This window comes from Lates calcarifer, linkage group LG13 (assembly GCF_001640805.2).
Source record: "Lates calcarifer isolate ASB-BC8 linkage group LG13, TLL_Latcal_v3, whole genome shotgun sequence".
Classification (NCBI taxonomy): domain Eukaryota; kingdom Metazoa; phylum Chordata; class Actinopteri; family Centropomidae; genus Lates; species Lates calcarifer.
Genome location: NC_066845.1, coordinates 25618507 through 25635235, shown reverse-complemented (window position 1 = coordinate 25635235; position 16729 = coordinate 25618507). Strand labels below are relative to the sequence as shown.

The following is a 16729-nucleotide window of genomic DNA, read 5'->3' as shown; positions in this document are numbered from 1 at the left end:
TGAAATAAAACACAAGATGCGGTCGTTTACAGTCCCATTTTTTTTAAAATGAAATCCTATTGTGAGCCTAGCATTTCAAACCAAACTTAATTTAGATATTTAAATATATATTATATAGACAGATACATAGACTTCAAACTGTACCTTTTCATGTTTTTATAGAATATGTGGAAACGACTGAAAAATTCGGCTTGCATTTGAGCAAAAAAAAAAAAATCTTCCATAAGTTTATTTTTTAAAATCAACTTATGATTACCGTCTTGAGATGGCTAAATGTTACTATGAGATCAAACATTTCACATAGTAAGTTCAGATTAGTCTAAAAAAAAACTATGCCGAATATGAGAGCGGACCCTAACAATGTCAGATAGATACTTATTTTATTTTTATGCAGTTTTGTGAGGTTCCTGATTGATAATGCATCGACAGATTATCAATTTTTGAACGAAGGTTTGGTTCCACCTCTCGGGCGGAACTGTTCAGGACGTATCGCTGTTTTCACCCGGATCCGAAGCATTCCCAGTCATGGCAACTTGCACGCGGACTGTCTGGAAAGGTCAGTTGTTTAAGTGTAGCACACATTATTGTTACTGACATTAAAAATCATTCATGTATTTGCCAATAGATATATTTAAAACTTCCTTCACGCTTCTTATTTGTTTCGGTTACAGAGCAAAACGGCTACAGCTTGTTAGCTAGCCCGTTTTCCTGTTAGCTAGCCTTCTTGAATGACGGCTACAGATCCCAAATCACATCACAAATATGAGTAATTCTTACTTTTTCTTTGCGTTTTGAGTAATTCCACTCATGGTTAACACAGCATATGATTAAATCTGATTAAATGACACTTTTCGTTTAATTCGGCATCAATAAAACCAACAAGGCAGCTTATAATGAAATAAATGAAACCGTTTTTTTCAGTGGATTCATGGGTCTTTGCAGAAAGTCCTTGAACCAAAATTCGCCGTAGTGGGCGGCGACGAGAGGTGCTAACGAGTCAAAGATATTTAGGTAAATTAAAGTGATGTTTGTGGGATTATATGTATGCCGAATTGTAGAGATAACACAAATTATTAAATAAGTTAATTTAAATATTGTTATTTGAGCACGTGTCTTTGCTTACAAGAATACTTGTGTTAAATCGTTAGATTTCTGAACGTAGTTTCGGATGAAAAATTTTGCTCTGTCGCTAAGATCCATACTGTTGAACACAGAAGTTAAAGAACCTACAAACAAACATTTATCTTTATAGTAGTTCAGCTAGAACTTTGCACATAACTATCATCTGTCTCCGTCCCGGAGCAGCTACAACACTTCTATTTTCCCATTAAGACCTGGTTTACTTAATTTGCTTTGCACCCTGTGAAACTAGATGTGCAACCACACCAGCATGAGTCAGCTTTTCCCAGCACACATCCTCGCAGGCATCCCGAGATGTATTGCTTATAATTAACTGAAATATTTGTATTCACCCACAGACTGCGAGACTGGGGAAAAGTGCTTGTGATGTAAAACTTAAAAGTAGCACCGGAGGCCGCGTTAACTGATGCTGCGAAGTTCAGACAGGTTTTAACTTTTGGAGAGCACATTTTGTCTTGCAAATCAATGAGCTCACATCAGTTACCGTGATAAAATAACACTGGCACAGGCAGATTTTCATCCACAGGCAAATATTATAAGTTATTCTTGTTTCATGCAAATAATATGAACAGTGGATGCTTCAGTTTGGCAGAGGTACACGCTGTTCTCTTTGCCTAGGAGATAAACTCTGTCTGATATTGTTGTTGTTATGGTTTATGCAAAATTAAAGTGTGTTTTATAATATCACAGACGTTTTTCAGGCTCTGGTGTGCAGTTTGATGTTCTGTCCCCCAGAAAGAGAGAGCAGCATCTGTCTGTGTTAAATGGAGGTCATCATTTCTACCCTGTGCCTGTTTGTTTTCCTTTCTTAAGTCTTTTTATCTTTTTTCCTCTTTTCCAGTTGTAGCAGGATGTCGGAGGCAGCTGCTGAGCGCCAGCGGTGCCACCTACATGGGTGTCCCGCAAACTGCACAGAGGAATCTCCCTGTCAGGACTGTCTGGTGAGTTTACAACCTTTTAAACAACAACGTTTTATCGAGGCTTGATTTAACGTCTAATTTATTGTTTGTCAGGACACCAAAGAAACACAAGAAGGAGGAAGCAGAGAAGCCGGTGAAGAAAGAAAAGGTTGTCATCGATGACTCAAACAGACATAAGCCTTATGGCAGGACGGCGTGGGTGCCTGTGGACGACGTGTATATTAAGAGGTTCTACCCCAGGACCATCTACAGCCTATCAGACGCCATCGACCTGCTGAAGAACTTCCAGGAGCTGGACTTCACTCCCGCCAGTCAGCCTGTTTACATCGATCTGAAGCTGAACATGAAACTGGAGAAAAAGGTAACAGCGTCAACACACTGGCTGCTCTTAAAGGTGCTACATGTAAGTTTTTGCAATCGCTACCTAGCTAACGTTAGCATTAGAGCTTCGACCATCATTGTGTTTACAAGACAAGAGGTTAGAGTATGTCCTCTGTTCAGTGCTATTTCTTCATCCTCTGAAGTTTAACTGAGGACAAACTGGACTACAGTGACTCACAGTCGCAAGGAGCTAACTGGTTAGCATGCTAACTTCAGTATAAGAAAGGTGATAGAAATGGAAGCATAACAAAAGCTAACAGTGGTGTTGCGTCTGCTCTTGGCGAGTAAATGAAGGAAGTTTGATGTTCAACGCAACATTTCCTCCAGCCTCATAAGTTAGCTTTTAATGCTAACGTTAGCTAGCAAAAAGTTACATATAGCACCTTTAAATCTGGACTCAGGTTATGTTGTTGCTAGCGATTTTCCCTACATTGTTTATAGCAGAACTTTGTGTAAACCACATTTTACTGCTGCATTAAGGTTTCCAAATTTACTACACCTTATTAATTTAATTATTTTGATAATTATTTAATAGTGTCAATCCTTTTTTTGGCAAGAATAGTGAAGCGTGCTAAAGAATTGCTGAGGAACTACTGTTTTTTGTCACTATATGTAGTTGTAAGCGAAATGTTTTCGATTGTTGTTCAAGCAAAACAAAATATTTTGAGGCATCACTTTGGGCTGTGGCAAGATTTGATGCTAATTTTTGATGCTAACAGTTAATTGATAAATAATTTCCAGGTAAATTTATGTTAATTGCAGCCCTAAGAATTACACTAACTTCTTATTCAGCCTGCTCACATTGATATGAATTGGGTAGACAAAATAATAGAAACACCTGTCCTTGTATTGCATCACAATTCAACAGCAACACAAACTGCAGCCTCCTCTTCAGTGCACTTTCACAAAAACTGAACCTTATAACCTTAATGAAGGTAGGATTTAGACTGTATCAGTCTTAATCTAGGGGTACCTAAAAAACTGGCCACTGAGTGTAAATATCCTCAAATAAATCAGGTGTATTTGGGTCGGATAACTAAGTTGTCACATCAGTGTTGCTTTAAATTTCAGATAATCTCCAGAGAAAGTAGCTGTATTCTCAGAATAGATGAGGAAGTCCCGATAACAGTTGATCACCTGCCAGAATGTCTAATTTTAACAGACTTGGCAGACGTGTCAGCCGTTTTCTTTGGGTGCTTTCCCACTCTGGCTGCTGCTGCTGTTCTCACCTCGCCTCCACAAATCAGAGTGGTATTTTATAGCATCAAGTTTTGCAGCGTGAGCAGATTTGGTTACTCAGCTTTAAAAAAAACAAACAAACAAACAAAAAAAAAAACACAGTGTGACACAGACTCATTAGAAAAAACCCTCATGAGTTTGTCTCCACATCACAGGACTGAAGAGCGGCTGTGATGTCCAGACGTCCACATGAGACCGAGTCTGTTCTTTGTCTCCACAGAGCTGTGTAAAACCAATGTTCCTATGCAAAATGAATTAAGTACACTCCCGAGAAGTGAAATATTAACGTGGAGGTGGAACAGATTTAATACTTGATTACCTAAGCTTGTCTGTGATTGACATCCTCCTTTTTTCTTTCATAGTCATAATGAAATCTTTTTTCTCTCCTCACAGAGAAAAGTCGACCCGTTCGTCAGCACCGTGCACTTACCTCACCCCTTCCAGACGGGGATGAACAAAGTTCTGGTTTTCACCGAGGTAAAAACTTGAATCTTTGCTCCACCTACAGCCTCACTGAATCTTAATTTCATAGCCAATTGATTGTGTGTTGTTGATGAATTGCTTTACTATCATCTGAGCATGATTCAGATGTGCAGCAACACCTTTTATTTGTCACCCTGCTTGTCTGTAATGAATGGGTTGTGGTGGGAGGAGGAGGTAGGGGCTGTTTTTGATCACACTACAAGCAGGATTTGATTAATATTCCTGTCGAGCAGCGCGGGGTGTTGGGTTGTGACTTAAATGTGCATTTTAACGATCGTAATGAATGACACTGGAGTGGCTCTGCCAGACTCTGACACACCCAAAATCAAATTTAAATGGGTGACATTGCTTCCTTGTTTTTCCCTGCAGGATGCTAATCAAGCTAAAGTTGCGCAGGAGAACGGAGCTGTGGTCGCAGGAGGAGAAGAACTGATACAGCAGGTGAGTTAAAAGTAATGTTCAGATCGAATTGATTTTTATTTTCAAGGGAAAAGGATCATCTCACCTTTGGATTTCATTGCAGCTCCAAACAAAGTTAAAATGAATAACAACAACAAAGAAAAATCAGGACAAAAGTTTTCAGATAAACTTTGTTTACAATCAACGCGCACTCTGATTTTTTTTAAATACCTAAAGTGCATCGGCCCATTAACACTTGGCATTTCATTAAGTTCCTGGCTCGAATTATATTTTTTAATAAATTTAATAAACTGTACCACACAGTGTGACTGCATCAGCGGTGGAGATGAATGAATCAGCTGTTACAATCGTCACATCTGTGACTCCAGACATTTAAACCCTGACCTAAACCTGACATGAGGAACTTGTGGACGTGTTAAAGTACTAAATAATCTGTTAGTTTATGACACATGAAACAATAAACACAACTTGTCATTCAAAAATTGCGATTGAAGACAGGTTCCTGGGTAAAACTTGTATTGTTTGTTGTCATATTCTGATATATACTAACAGAATAGAATATCACCAGTGTGATATTGATTTCAGCCACGTCTTCCAGTCCTGTTTCCCTTGGTTGTTAAATTTTTGTCGGGTACAAAATCTGCAGAGTTGAAACTCTGCAGTAAAAATACCAAAGTCACGAGGGCAGCTAAGGTCCTTGATCCAAACCTTGTCTACAGCAGACTGTGGCGAGACAGAGCTGGTGTTGACACTGACAGAACGGCTGCAGCTGCTGCTGTTGTTCTGCTGATGTGCAGCTACGTGGTCAGAGTAGATAACAGTGAGGAGGAACTGTGGTGGTGGTGGTTTGCTCCATTTTTGTGCCTGTGTTTGTTTCAGACACTTTATACGTCTGCAAAGAACACACACATCATGTAGATACAAAACAGAAAAACTACTTTAAAACAATATTTAAATCACATTTAAATCCGGCACATTTCCGGAGCATCATTAACTTGCTTTATGTGCACATAGAGATGGGCTTCGACTTAATCTGTCAACAAACATTTTCTCCATTTGTTGTGTCTAAATGTCATTCAGTCTTTAAACTTTAATCTAAGTAGAATTTATTCATTTCTAGATCTTGGATGACGAGATTTCAGCAGACTTCTACGTAGCAGTTCCAGAAATTCTGCCGAAGCTTTTACCTCTGAAAAGCAAACTGAGGAAGAAGTTTCCAAAGAGCAAGAGAGGTAAGACGAAACAACATGTCACCACACTGACCGGAGGGCTGTTAGAGGATTTAGTGCTGATCAGTTCTTCTCTCTGCATCTCTGTGTTCAGGCACAGTCGGCATCAACATTCCCAAGATGTTGTCGTTGTTTAAAACGGGTCACGAGTTCATGGTGGAGGATGAGTGCTACGTCAGGACCCAGATAGCCCTGGTAGGTCAAAACCACAACCATACATGATGTGTGAGAGCTAGAGCTGCAACGATCCATCAATTAGTTGATCAACAGACAAATAATCTGCAAGTATTTTGATAATTTAGCTAAATTAATGCAAAAAATTTGTTTTTGGCTGTTAGTCAGATAAAACAAGATGTGCAAACTGTTTTCTGACATTTAAAGGTGTAAAATAACTGGCAGATTAACTGATAATGAAGTCAGTCGTTAGTTGCTGCCCTGTGATCATCTGCGTAAAGCCGACTTTCTGCCAACAAGAGCAGCTACAGCTCCAGTGTCCTGGGAACCGGAGGTTTTACATTTTAAAACTCAAAGCTAAAAACAAAATCCTGATTAAACAAATATAAGTTTGTTTTCCCAACAGGAAACTGGAACATAAATTCTGTGCGCCCTGAGGACGACTGAGGGAAATGTGTTGGGGTATATTTAGGCATGAAGTACATTTTTAATCATCTTGAGCAGATCTTTCTCTTTTTTTTGTCCCTGTGTTTCTACATTTAAGCTTCCACCAGGCTCCATTTTGACTCAGCAAAGATCATAAAGTAATTTTAATTTGCAAAAATCAGTAAGAGAGTTTGATCTGAGCACATTCTTCACTATACTTAAATAAAACCTCACATGCTGCATTTGCAGGCGGCAGACAGGAGGAAAACCTGACATATTAAGACTTTATTTCATTCTGTTGTCTCTCCTCCTCACAGCTCGACATGCCCAAAGAACACATCGTCGCCAACATGCAGACCGTCCTGGCTGACATCTGCTCCCACCGACCGGCCGATATGGGTAAGTTTGATCACTGACACTGAATCTCTGCAGGGCTGCTCTTCTTCTGTCAGCAGCAGCTGATGAGCTCTAACACTCTGACAGTTCTTCAGAATAGAATAACACATTGTTGATTGATTTATATTTGTTAGTGAGGGGAAAGCTTTCAAAACATGCCAGCCTTTTGTTTGCCGGCTGGTTTTGATTTCCCTCTCTGCCGACACAGCTGTAAACTGAATCACAGACTGATGCAGACAACAGCCAGGTGTTCTTTTGTGATTTTTTTTTTCCAGACAGGTTCTGATGCAATCCCTCAAACAAGTTTTCTAATCTTTTTTATTTCCGGACAAGCTGTCCGGTCATGTTTCCTGCAGTTGCAAGACTGTATTTTTATCAAAAAAAAAACAAAAAAAAAAACAAGGATGTTTTATTGAAAAACAGGTTTTCATCCAGATTTGTCAGGAACTGAAGAAGGAAGGAAGAGGCGATTTTTGTAATTAAATTATCCTGCATGTTACTTTAAATTTTAAATAAATACAACTACCTACACCTGTGTTTATGCCTCCATGCTGGAGACTGCCATGTCCGTCCATCATATTCTCATGAATGCCGTATCTCTGTAACGCCTTGAGGAAATTTCACCAAATCATTCTTTTATATCCAAAGGTGGTTAAGGGCTGAAGGTCAGTGGATGCGTTTAAAGGAACAAGTTTTATTCCATTTACTAAAAAGGCGTTAGGTTTCTAATCACTCTGTATTTCGACTGCACTACCACACATGGTAAATAATGCAGATTTTATGTTCATTTGTACAGGAATAAATAGAAACTAATGGCTGTCAATTGGAGGAAAATCGATTTAAGAAACTCTGCAGCATTTATTCAGAGATAAAATGTAAAATATATGAGGAATTATCCTTTAAACACACTTTAACAGTTAGTTCTCTCTCCATTGTTTCTATGAACTGAACCGAGAAGCAGAACTCATTTCTGAACATTTTCTCCACAGTAATAAGATGCAGAGTGTAATCATCGGTTAATGGACCCTCATTAGAGCGAGAGGCTTAAATGATCTAAAAGATAATTGATTCTGAGCTTGCTAAATAAAACGTCATTAACTGTGTCCCTGCTGAAGTAAACTGCAGAGTTTTCAGAAAACACTGATGGAGGACGCTTTAAAACCGGTGGCCCTCTGTGACCTGGAACTTCTCATATCAAGAACTCTTTACTTTCCCATTTGTCTTGAATCTCTCTCCTGAGGACCATGTCGCCATTTATACATGCGTCTCTTCAGCAGAAAACTGAATATTTGTTCAAGTCTTACAGCAACTCTGAGCTGTTAACACACTGGGTTCATTAGTTTGAGTCTGTTCTCAGATGTGTTTACTCTTGTTTTGTGCCTTTTGTCCCTTCCCTCGTCAACAGAGTACAGCTGTTTACCACAGCTGGCTGGAAGCAAAACTATGGCAAACTGTGTGGAGGTTACAGGGCACAAATCACGAACGTCTGTACAAAACGTTTGCTAATCCATGCAGTCGTTGTGGAGATATTTCAATCTGGACCAAAATGGTAGACCAACCTGCTGACAGATTGACGTCCTTACAGTCACACCGCTAGCATGATTAAAAAAGGACGCCCACAACAGCTCCTCAAGTCGAGTCTGATTTATTTATAAAGCCTCGTATCACAAATCACAAGTTTGCCTCTAGGGGATTTACAATCTGTACAGCACACAGCACCCTCTGTCCTTAGAGCGGGAACCAGAAGAGGTGATGGTAAACACATTAATATTAAGGCTTGAACGTGGCTTTCATCTCCACTTCATGAGTCACAAAGTTTGGAAAATGCATCAGAGAGAAGTGATTGTGTCACAAATCACGCACAATAAACAACAACAAACAGAAAATTAATCATAAGTGATTTTATTCCTGTGGGATGCCAACCATTTGTCCCATTATACATGGGATTACATGACACCATTAGAAATCAAACAGTTAAAATAAATGAACGAAAGAGTAGAAAAACATCAAGGTAACAGTATAGATTTGATAAATGAAAAAATACACAGATGAGATACATTGTTTTAGTCAAGTAAGTGTAAAACATTGAAAAATGCCCTGCCTCCTGGGGTTAATAAATGCTTCTAAATTTTCTGGATCCAAACCAGAAACTAATCACTTGTTTCTTGGCTTATGGCCTAACTCTCCTCCAGCTTTCACTGAAAAACTTGGTAAGTTTTTGAGACAAGTGGAGTGCCCATTCAAAATGATGGAGACTGTTTCCTTGACCTGTGTTAATCCATCTTGCTTTATGGTCTGGTCTCGTTTGTTGGCATCTGGGTGATGACACAGAGAGTGCCGTCACAGTTCAGATCCTCCTTTCTTAAAACCTTGGCATGTGCACGCTGTAAACTGTCCAGGTAGTAAGTAAGTAAGTAAGTAGCAAGTCGATAAGCAGCACTTCAAGCTTTCTCAAGAGGCGCTCATCCAAGAAACTTCAACACTGCGCTTCCTTGGGTCCTTAGCAATACACCCACCAAGTTTGAAGTTGATCAGATGAGCGGTTGTTGAGAAAATCAATGGACAGACAGACAGAGAATCCTCCATTTATAGTTAGATGTCATGCTGACTACAAAGCAAACAAAATGAAATTAAAATCAAACAAAGTCAACCGTGCCGTGTGCGTGCTGTCTGAGTGCTACACTGCCCTTGTTGAGTAGATATGCCTTTTTCTTCACGTCAAGCAACATGATGATAACGTTTGGAGATTTCTCAAGAACTGCTCATCCAAGAAACTTCTCAGTCGACACTGCACTTCCAAAGATCCTCAGCAATACATCTGCCAAGTTCAAAGTTGATGGGATGAGCGGTTGTTGAGAAAATCAGCAGACAGACAGACAGAAAATCCTCCCTTTAAAGTTAAAAGTCATGCAAACAAATAAAATCAAATGTGGCTAAAAAAAAAAAAAAAGGAAAACTTCCCTGGTCCAAGTCATTAAACTTTTTCACTCAGCTTCAGACCAAACAGAACCTGCAGTAGGTGTGTGACTGCAGTCGCAGCAGATGCTTCTGTTTGAAGTGCTCACAGTAAAGTCGAGGGTGTGCAGTTTTTAGTCGGGTGATGATCCCTGTGGGACTTTTCCAAGTGTTAACGCTCTGCTGAACCCGCCCCGGCTGCACAAAGTGTCCTCTGCGCCACGGTTAACTTGAGTGAAACGTCTCACTCGGTGCCTCGTTCCAGTTCTGTTCATTTTCATCGGCGAGCAGCCTGTGGCGACGAAGGCGGCATGTCGAGCCGAGCCGAGCCACCTGGGCTCCTCTGAACCCTCTGTCGGCGGAGAGCTCTCTTTGAGTTTGTGCCAGCAAACATTACGCAGCAGTTCACCTCCTCTACTAGAGCCCCACAAGGACTCTAGGCTGAAGTTAATTACCTCTTCACCCAAAAGTCAACGATCAGGAGATTTGAACATGTGGAATACTTACTGTTAACTTGATTTTAGCTGCGTAAAGAGCTGAGTTTTTTTCCTTTATTTCCATTAACGTCTCTTAAAGAGCCATTTGGACAGAAGCTAATGGAGCTGCAGCGTGGGCAGAAACTAGAGGAAACTTCACAGAAAAATGCTTAAAACTGAGAAAGGAGAGTATAAATGCAGCGTGTGGGTGAGGGAAAGTAAAAAAAACCCCAAGGGGCTGATGGGAATTATTCATAACAAAAGCAGAAGTATACGCTGATAAATAAAGACCTGAATGCAGAGAAACAGAAGACAAGGGAAAACGAAGGAAGTTAAAAGTAAATACATGACAGAAAAAGAGAGCGAAACTGCAGGGACTTTGTACATGTTAACAAGTAAAAAAAGATAGATGATGTGTGGGTGAGAGAGATTGAAACCAGCTGTTTAATATTATCTCATCTAAATTTATGCTCAGTCTGATGTGCATTAAAAGTTTTCAAACTCCTTAGTTCGTGTTTTTATTAGTTTCAGCTTTGTTATCCAGGGAGACTCTGACTGCTCTAAACACCCACTCACATGTTTTTACATTTAGATCGTTAAATATGTTGATTACAGAATGATAAATGTGGGTGTTTGTCTCTTGTTCTGCGTCTTTATGAAATGATTATTCTGGTTTTTATGTCTCAACATCAGCGACAGACATAGCTAGAGGCATTATATATGTGATATCTCAGTAATACTGCGAATGAATTTCTTGAAATTTGGCACAAGCATTCACTTGGACTCAGTGATGAGCTGATTAGATTTTGGTGGCCAAAGGTCAAAGTTCAAGGTCACAGTGACTGCACAAAACGTCAGCCGTACAACAGCAATTCTAATTTTTTTGTTTGTGTTGTTTTTTGGCTGATCAGACCAGACGCGTTTTAATAAACGTTACAAAGGCTCAGATAACTTGTGATCAGTGTTTGTTTGGTCTCCAATCTGTTTATTACCATTTTTCAAAATGTTTTAAAGGGAACAGAATAAAACAATTAAACACAACTGGATCAACACAATCATCATAAAGCAGGGGTTGGACAGCAGAATAACGTTTGTTTTTATTCTTGACATTATTCACTTAATTACAGCTGTAAATTTAGTTGATTAATTGTTTAGTTAACTGAGAGAAAATTAATGCAACTATTTTGACAATCAACTAATCTTTTTTTGCATGTATAAGCAAAACATTTCTGATTTCCAGCTGCGATGCTTGTCCTCATCGTACGTGATACTAAAGTAAAAATGTCTGGACTTTAAGTTGCTTTAAGTTGCAGCCTTAAAAATGTTAATAGATGAATCGATAGCGACGATATTATTGAAGTTCTCCTCTAATGCTAAAGAGAAAGAGCAGCAGGCTTCAGTTTGATTTTGTTTTCATTTCAGTCCAATGCCTGTGTTTTTCATCATGTCTGCCATTTTGTCTTTCCTGTCCTGGATCTTAGTGGTGACACTCTCTCTCCTCCTCAGGACCTTTCATCGAGCGAGCGATCATCGCCAGTCACACCAGTGAAGCTCTGTGGTTCAAGAGCGAAGACGTTTTACCGAAACCAGCAGAGAAGAAGCAGGAGGAGGAATGAGGCGTGTTTCAGATTGTATATAGTCACTGTACTGAATAAAGTTATTTGTTCCGAGTTTGGCTCCGGTTGTTTCAAAACATCTCGGGAGAGTAACAGGAGGACGAGGTGACCAGGACAGCAGAGTCACTTTTATTAATAATCACGCACAGGAACCTGCAGCCCCATAAATCATGTGATGCTGTTATTGTTTTACAGGACATCTGGAGGTCCTTAAATGGTCTAAAAAGATTTTAGTGTGTGTTTCCTGACTTAATAATTCTGTTATAGAAAAGTATTCGTCTCTTTACCCTCTGTCAGAGCAGGTTTGGTCAGTTTACTCAGCACAGATCCACCTCTGGACCTTTAAAGAATTCATCTCCTGTTTTTAAATTCTTTCCTTTTGTATTTCAGCTATCTCTCCTTCAGTCAGGAATGTCCTAATTTTCATTTCGCTTGATTAAAATTTAAAAATCTGTCAACTGTGGATATGATTCTGCAGATTTAAGACTCCAATTGGCCTTTAATATGATTTCAGGAAGACATTCAGTGACTCGTTTCGGGTGAGATGTTATGAATTCATGTTATCATCATGTGTGAAGAGGCCAAACTTCACTGATGAAACAGCTCGATAAAGAAATGGTTTTACCAGTTTTCTGCAGAAGAACTTGACTGGTCTGAGCTGGATTACCAGTCTAAAGCCACTGAAGCACAATATCAACTCGGACTGGTCCTCCATCTTGTTGCCCTCTTGTAGAGGTTCTCTGTGTCAAAATGTATTTTTAAGACTCTTTTTATTCTTATTTTGTTCATGTAGCAAATAGTTAACACACAAAAAAGCACTGTAAGGCTGCAGCCAACAATTGCCTTTGTTCCTAATAGGTCTGTCCATTTTGTTAACTAACTTGTTGATTGTTTAATCAATACATTGTCAGAAAATGGTAGAAAAAATTTGCTGATTTTCTGAGTTGATTATCACAGAAAACTAACATTCACGTTTTAGAAGCTGCTACCACAGAATTTTTGCTTAAAATGACATAAACGAATAAGCAAACATAATTAATTGATTGCTAATTATTTTTTTGTCAGCTAACTAAACAATTAATCAACAGAAGTTTCTCCGGAGGGTTAATCTGTCCATGCCTCAACTCATTTCCTCTTGAAGCTAATGTCCCCAGAGCCAGGTTCGGAAGATCTGGTGGAAAACCAGGTGTAGTTCTGCTGTCTGACCACCAGGAGGCAGTGTGGACTTAGGATGTGCTACTAACCCCTTTAGAAATGAACTGAGGGCTTCCTGCAACCTGTTGCAGCTGAAATCTTCATGTAAACTCCTTTATTGATTTGTGTGTTTGAGATGTAGTCTCTCATAATTTTTAAACTACACTTCAGAGCTTCATTACAGCATAAATATAAGTGCAGGGTGGCTCTTGTTGGAGTTTAGAACAAATCTTAAAGGTTTCCTGGATTTCCAGAAAACAAACGAGGCTTTAAAAGTTGCTGAAAATGACTGAATGGCCTTGAAAAGTTCTCACGAGTTCACCAGCTCTCTGAGGGAAAAACCCAGTGATGGAGATTTATGGTGATATAGGAGGACATCTGAAAGGATTTCCTCATGAATAAAGCTCCAAAGAATGTGAAGTTTAGGTCCATTTCTCGTCTATTTCAGTCTCTGCGTTTAATCCAGGCATCTTTATTAATTCAGATTTTAGAAGCCTGATATTAAATAAGTTAATATTCTTATAACTGTCTCTCCCTGTTAAGGCCAAAATTTGCTCTCACAAAAGCCAACGGTAACGGTGTTATCTCTGCTCTCGCCGTAGCTCCACACAACTTTTAATATAACCTGCCACCAACATACACTCTGTTTTTTTGACAAGTAAGTCAGACTGTGTGTGCTGAATTAGCACAGCCAATTAAACATCCATCCTCTGATGCTGCGCAGGTTGATATTCAGTGTAAGATGGAGATAAGTTGGGACGTTTATTGGTCCCCGTGGGGAAATCAGGCAGTCACAGGAGCTAATGTAATAGGATTTGGCAGCAGGGAGGAGAGAGAAGAGAGACGACAGAAAGAAGAGATGGAATGAAAACTGGGGGAAACAGTGGAAATGTTTTTTGTTGACAAGTAGGAACTTCAGAAAAGTTGTTAGTTGTGGATCTTTTTTTCAGTCTTTGTTGTATGTTTGACGTGATTTCCTCGTCCTGGAAGATATTTCCCTCCTCTGTTTCTCTTTCGTTTTGAGAAGGTTTTCAGCATCGCAGCAATAAGAAATCACATAATTTCACTCCATATCAAGAAACCTGTGTGTACTCGGCAAATGTTTTAGACACTTTAGATGCTCAGATTACCACCATGTCTGATTAGTCCCAAATTAATTGATTAACTGATTAGCACAACCCCCCCCTGCTCGACTTGCAGCTGTTTTAACCAATAACATCACTGTTTAATTGATCTTATCTTTACTTTATCGTCCTTTATTTTTATTTATATGGGTTTATTTTGTTTGACAGCCAGAGTCAGAGATGCTGTTTTACTGCATGTTGTATGAATTATTTAATAAACTCACTTTACTTTTAGCAGTGTGCGGCTTTGACAGTTTAATCTGTTTCATATCATTGTGGATTTAATACTTTGTGGAGCGTTTATCGGACTAAACAAGACATCTTTTACTTTATTTCTACTTTATTTTATTTTACTTTACTTTATTTTATTTGTATAAATGGAGCGTTGCAATGCAACAATTTCCTGAAAGAGATAAATAACAGATTCTGATTCTGTTTTATCAAGAAAATAATTCTCAGATTAATCAATAATAAAAGTAATTCTTAGTTGCAGTCCTACATTTGCTTGCTATAGTTGCATAACATTAGAGAACAAAACATAAATAGCTTTCAAACAGATACAAGCGCAGGCACCTGTTCAAGTTCTGCACAGGTATTTCAAAATAAAAGCACGGATGATTAGACAAATAAAAACAGTACACAGGAAGTATCTGACATCTTTAAATATGGACTGAGCAGAGCATCAACTGTAACTAACTTTAAAAACTAGTTGATTTTATTTATGTTTTTACTGTTGGTGACCTCAGTGTGAGAATCAAGTAAATAAACGTGATGTTCCTAATATTCTGACTGGTTTCAGGTCATGTTGGAGGTTTTGTGATCACGGACAGGAGTATTTTTTTTTTAATCCTCCCCTTGCGTCACTGTGTCGTGGTTATAAATAGTTGAAGGGTTCAGACAGAAACAGCAGCAGCAGCAGGAGCATTAAAGCAGCAGAAAGAAAACTCGTTCAAAGGCAAAACTGTTTCTGATCCCTGTTTTTGGCAGAGGACAAAAGGGCTGAGTGGAGATCAGGTTACTGCCATGTGACACTGAGGAATCTCAGTCCTGCACTCCCTCTGATTAAACATTACTCTCAGACAGAGAGAGCTGCAGACGGCCCATAACACTCCACTGTTTGGAAGGTTATTATACAGACATCAGCTGACTTAAACACTCCTCAGCTACTACAGATGAAAAATAAACCCACTGGAAATCATATTTTAACACTTTATGAATACAAAGTGCCATTAATACACAATAAGGTCAGTGGAAATCTTTACCAGTTCCCTGCAGGATTATTGAAGTGACAACACCGGAGATAAAATTAGAATCTACAGCACCTGTGAGTTAGATAATGATACTAAAGCGTTATATACAGTGTACTGCATTATTAAAACATAGAGATATTATATAATAATGGAAAATAAAAATGACCTGGGGTCTGAAATATACCAAAATATAACTACAAACTGCTTTTAAACAGTATTTTGAACAGATGAAGAGATACTAAAAGTATAGAATATGGTATAAAATTGATACTGGGTTCATCAAACACAAAATTAGAATATTTCAGTGACACAATATGCAGATTTACAGCTGTAAATATGACAGACGTGGCTGATATGGATCATTTTCATTCTCATTGTCCAACAAATGTGTTCACTTTCTGCTGACGCTTATTTTTTTAACAGAAAATCATATTTTTCTAGTGACAATGCCACAAAAACTACCTTTAGTTAACTATTAAAACCCTCTGAAGTCCCTCTAGCATTGTGAGAGTCTACTACGTCTCCATGGGAACATTGCGTCAGTATCGAACGTGACAAAGATGGCCGCCGTTGCTGGGGCTAGCTGGTTGGCATGCTAACTTCAGTAGAAGAAAAGAAGTGATAGAAATAGAAGGAAAGCTTTGGCGTTGCTTTGAATCACTGGAAACGACTCTTGGCAGATAAAGGATTAAAATTAGATGCTGAACCTCCATCGACTCTCTGCTTTTCTTGCTGAACGTTAAGTAAACAGGTGCTAATGCTAACTTTAGCTAGGTAGCGATAGCTAAAAGTCGCTGGAAAAATGGTTAAAAACTCAGTTACTTTTTCTACAATTTTCATCTAAACTTGTCCACTCTTTACTCAGTTTTAAAGCTTATATTTATTTAACAACTTCTCGGTTTGAACACTGCTTTATAAGATATGTAATCAATACATTATCACACCTAAAGTGCCACTCAGTGCAGTATCATCCTCCTTAACTCACTGGGAATTTAGATGTATGAGTAGGAACAGGTTAAGAATGTAATAAGGACTCTCCTGGAGGATTAACCGCCATTAAGTGAGATGAAGTCCCCATACACTTTAATAATGGGGATAAAAACACCACTAAACAACTTAAAATAACCTTAAAAACTTAAAAACTGAGCATTGAGTTCAACAGAAGTCCCTATAGTAATATAACAGGAATATTATAAACACACCACAGATGATAAAATAGTGTTCAAATGTGATAAAGTGAGTACAAACTCCACAAAGCACCACAGAGACACAGTAATGTATTATTTTTATTTTTATTTTTGTTAAC

The 16729-nt window shown here is 38.7% G+C and overlaps 1 protein-coding gene across 1 annotated transcript; it reads left to right on the top strand.

Moving 5' to 3' along the window:
• Positions 1-427: 427 nt before the first annotated feature.
• On the top strand, positions 428-11909 carry mrpl1 (mitochondrial ribosomal protein L1). The gene is made up of 9 exons (XM_018673672.2): positions 428-556; positions 1982-2081; positions 2154-2421; positions 4074-4157; positions 4533-4604; positions 5704-5815; positions 5907-6007; positions 6730-6811; positions 11746-11909. The coding sequence occupies exons 1-9, from the start codon at positions 526-528 to the stop codon at positions 11853-11855; spliced, it is 960 nt and encodes a 319-aa protein (XP_018529188.1). The 5' UTR covers positions 428-525; the 3' UTR covers positions 11856-11909.
• The last annotated feature ends 4820 nt before the right edge of the window (positions 11910-16729 follow it).

Coding starts and splice junctions, on each gene's coding strand:
- mrpl1 (XM_018673672.2), top strand. CDS start 526: ATGGCAACTTGCACGCGGACTGTCTGGAAAG. Junction 4,605..5,703: donor GAGAAGAACTGATACAGCAG/GTGAGTTAAAAG, acceptor ATTCATTTCTAG/ATCTTGGATGACGAGATTTC. Junction 6,008..6,729: donor TCAGGACCCAGATAGCCCTG/GTAGGTCAAAAC, acceptor TCCTCCTCACAG/CTCGACATGCCCAAAGAACA.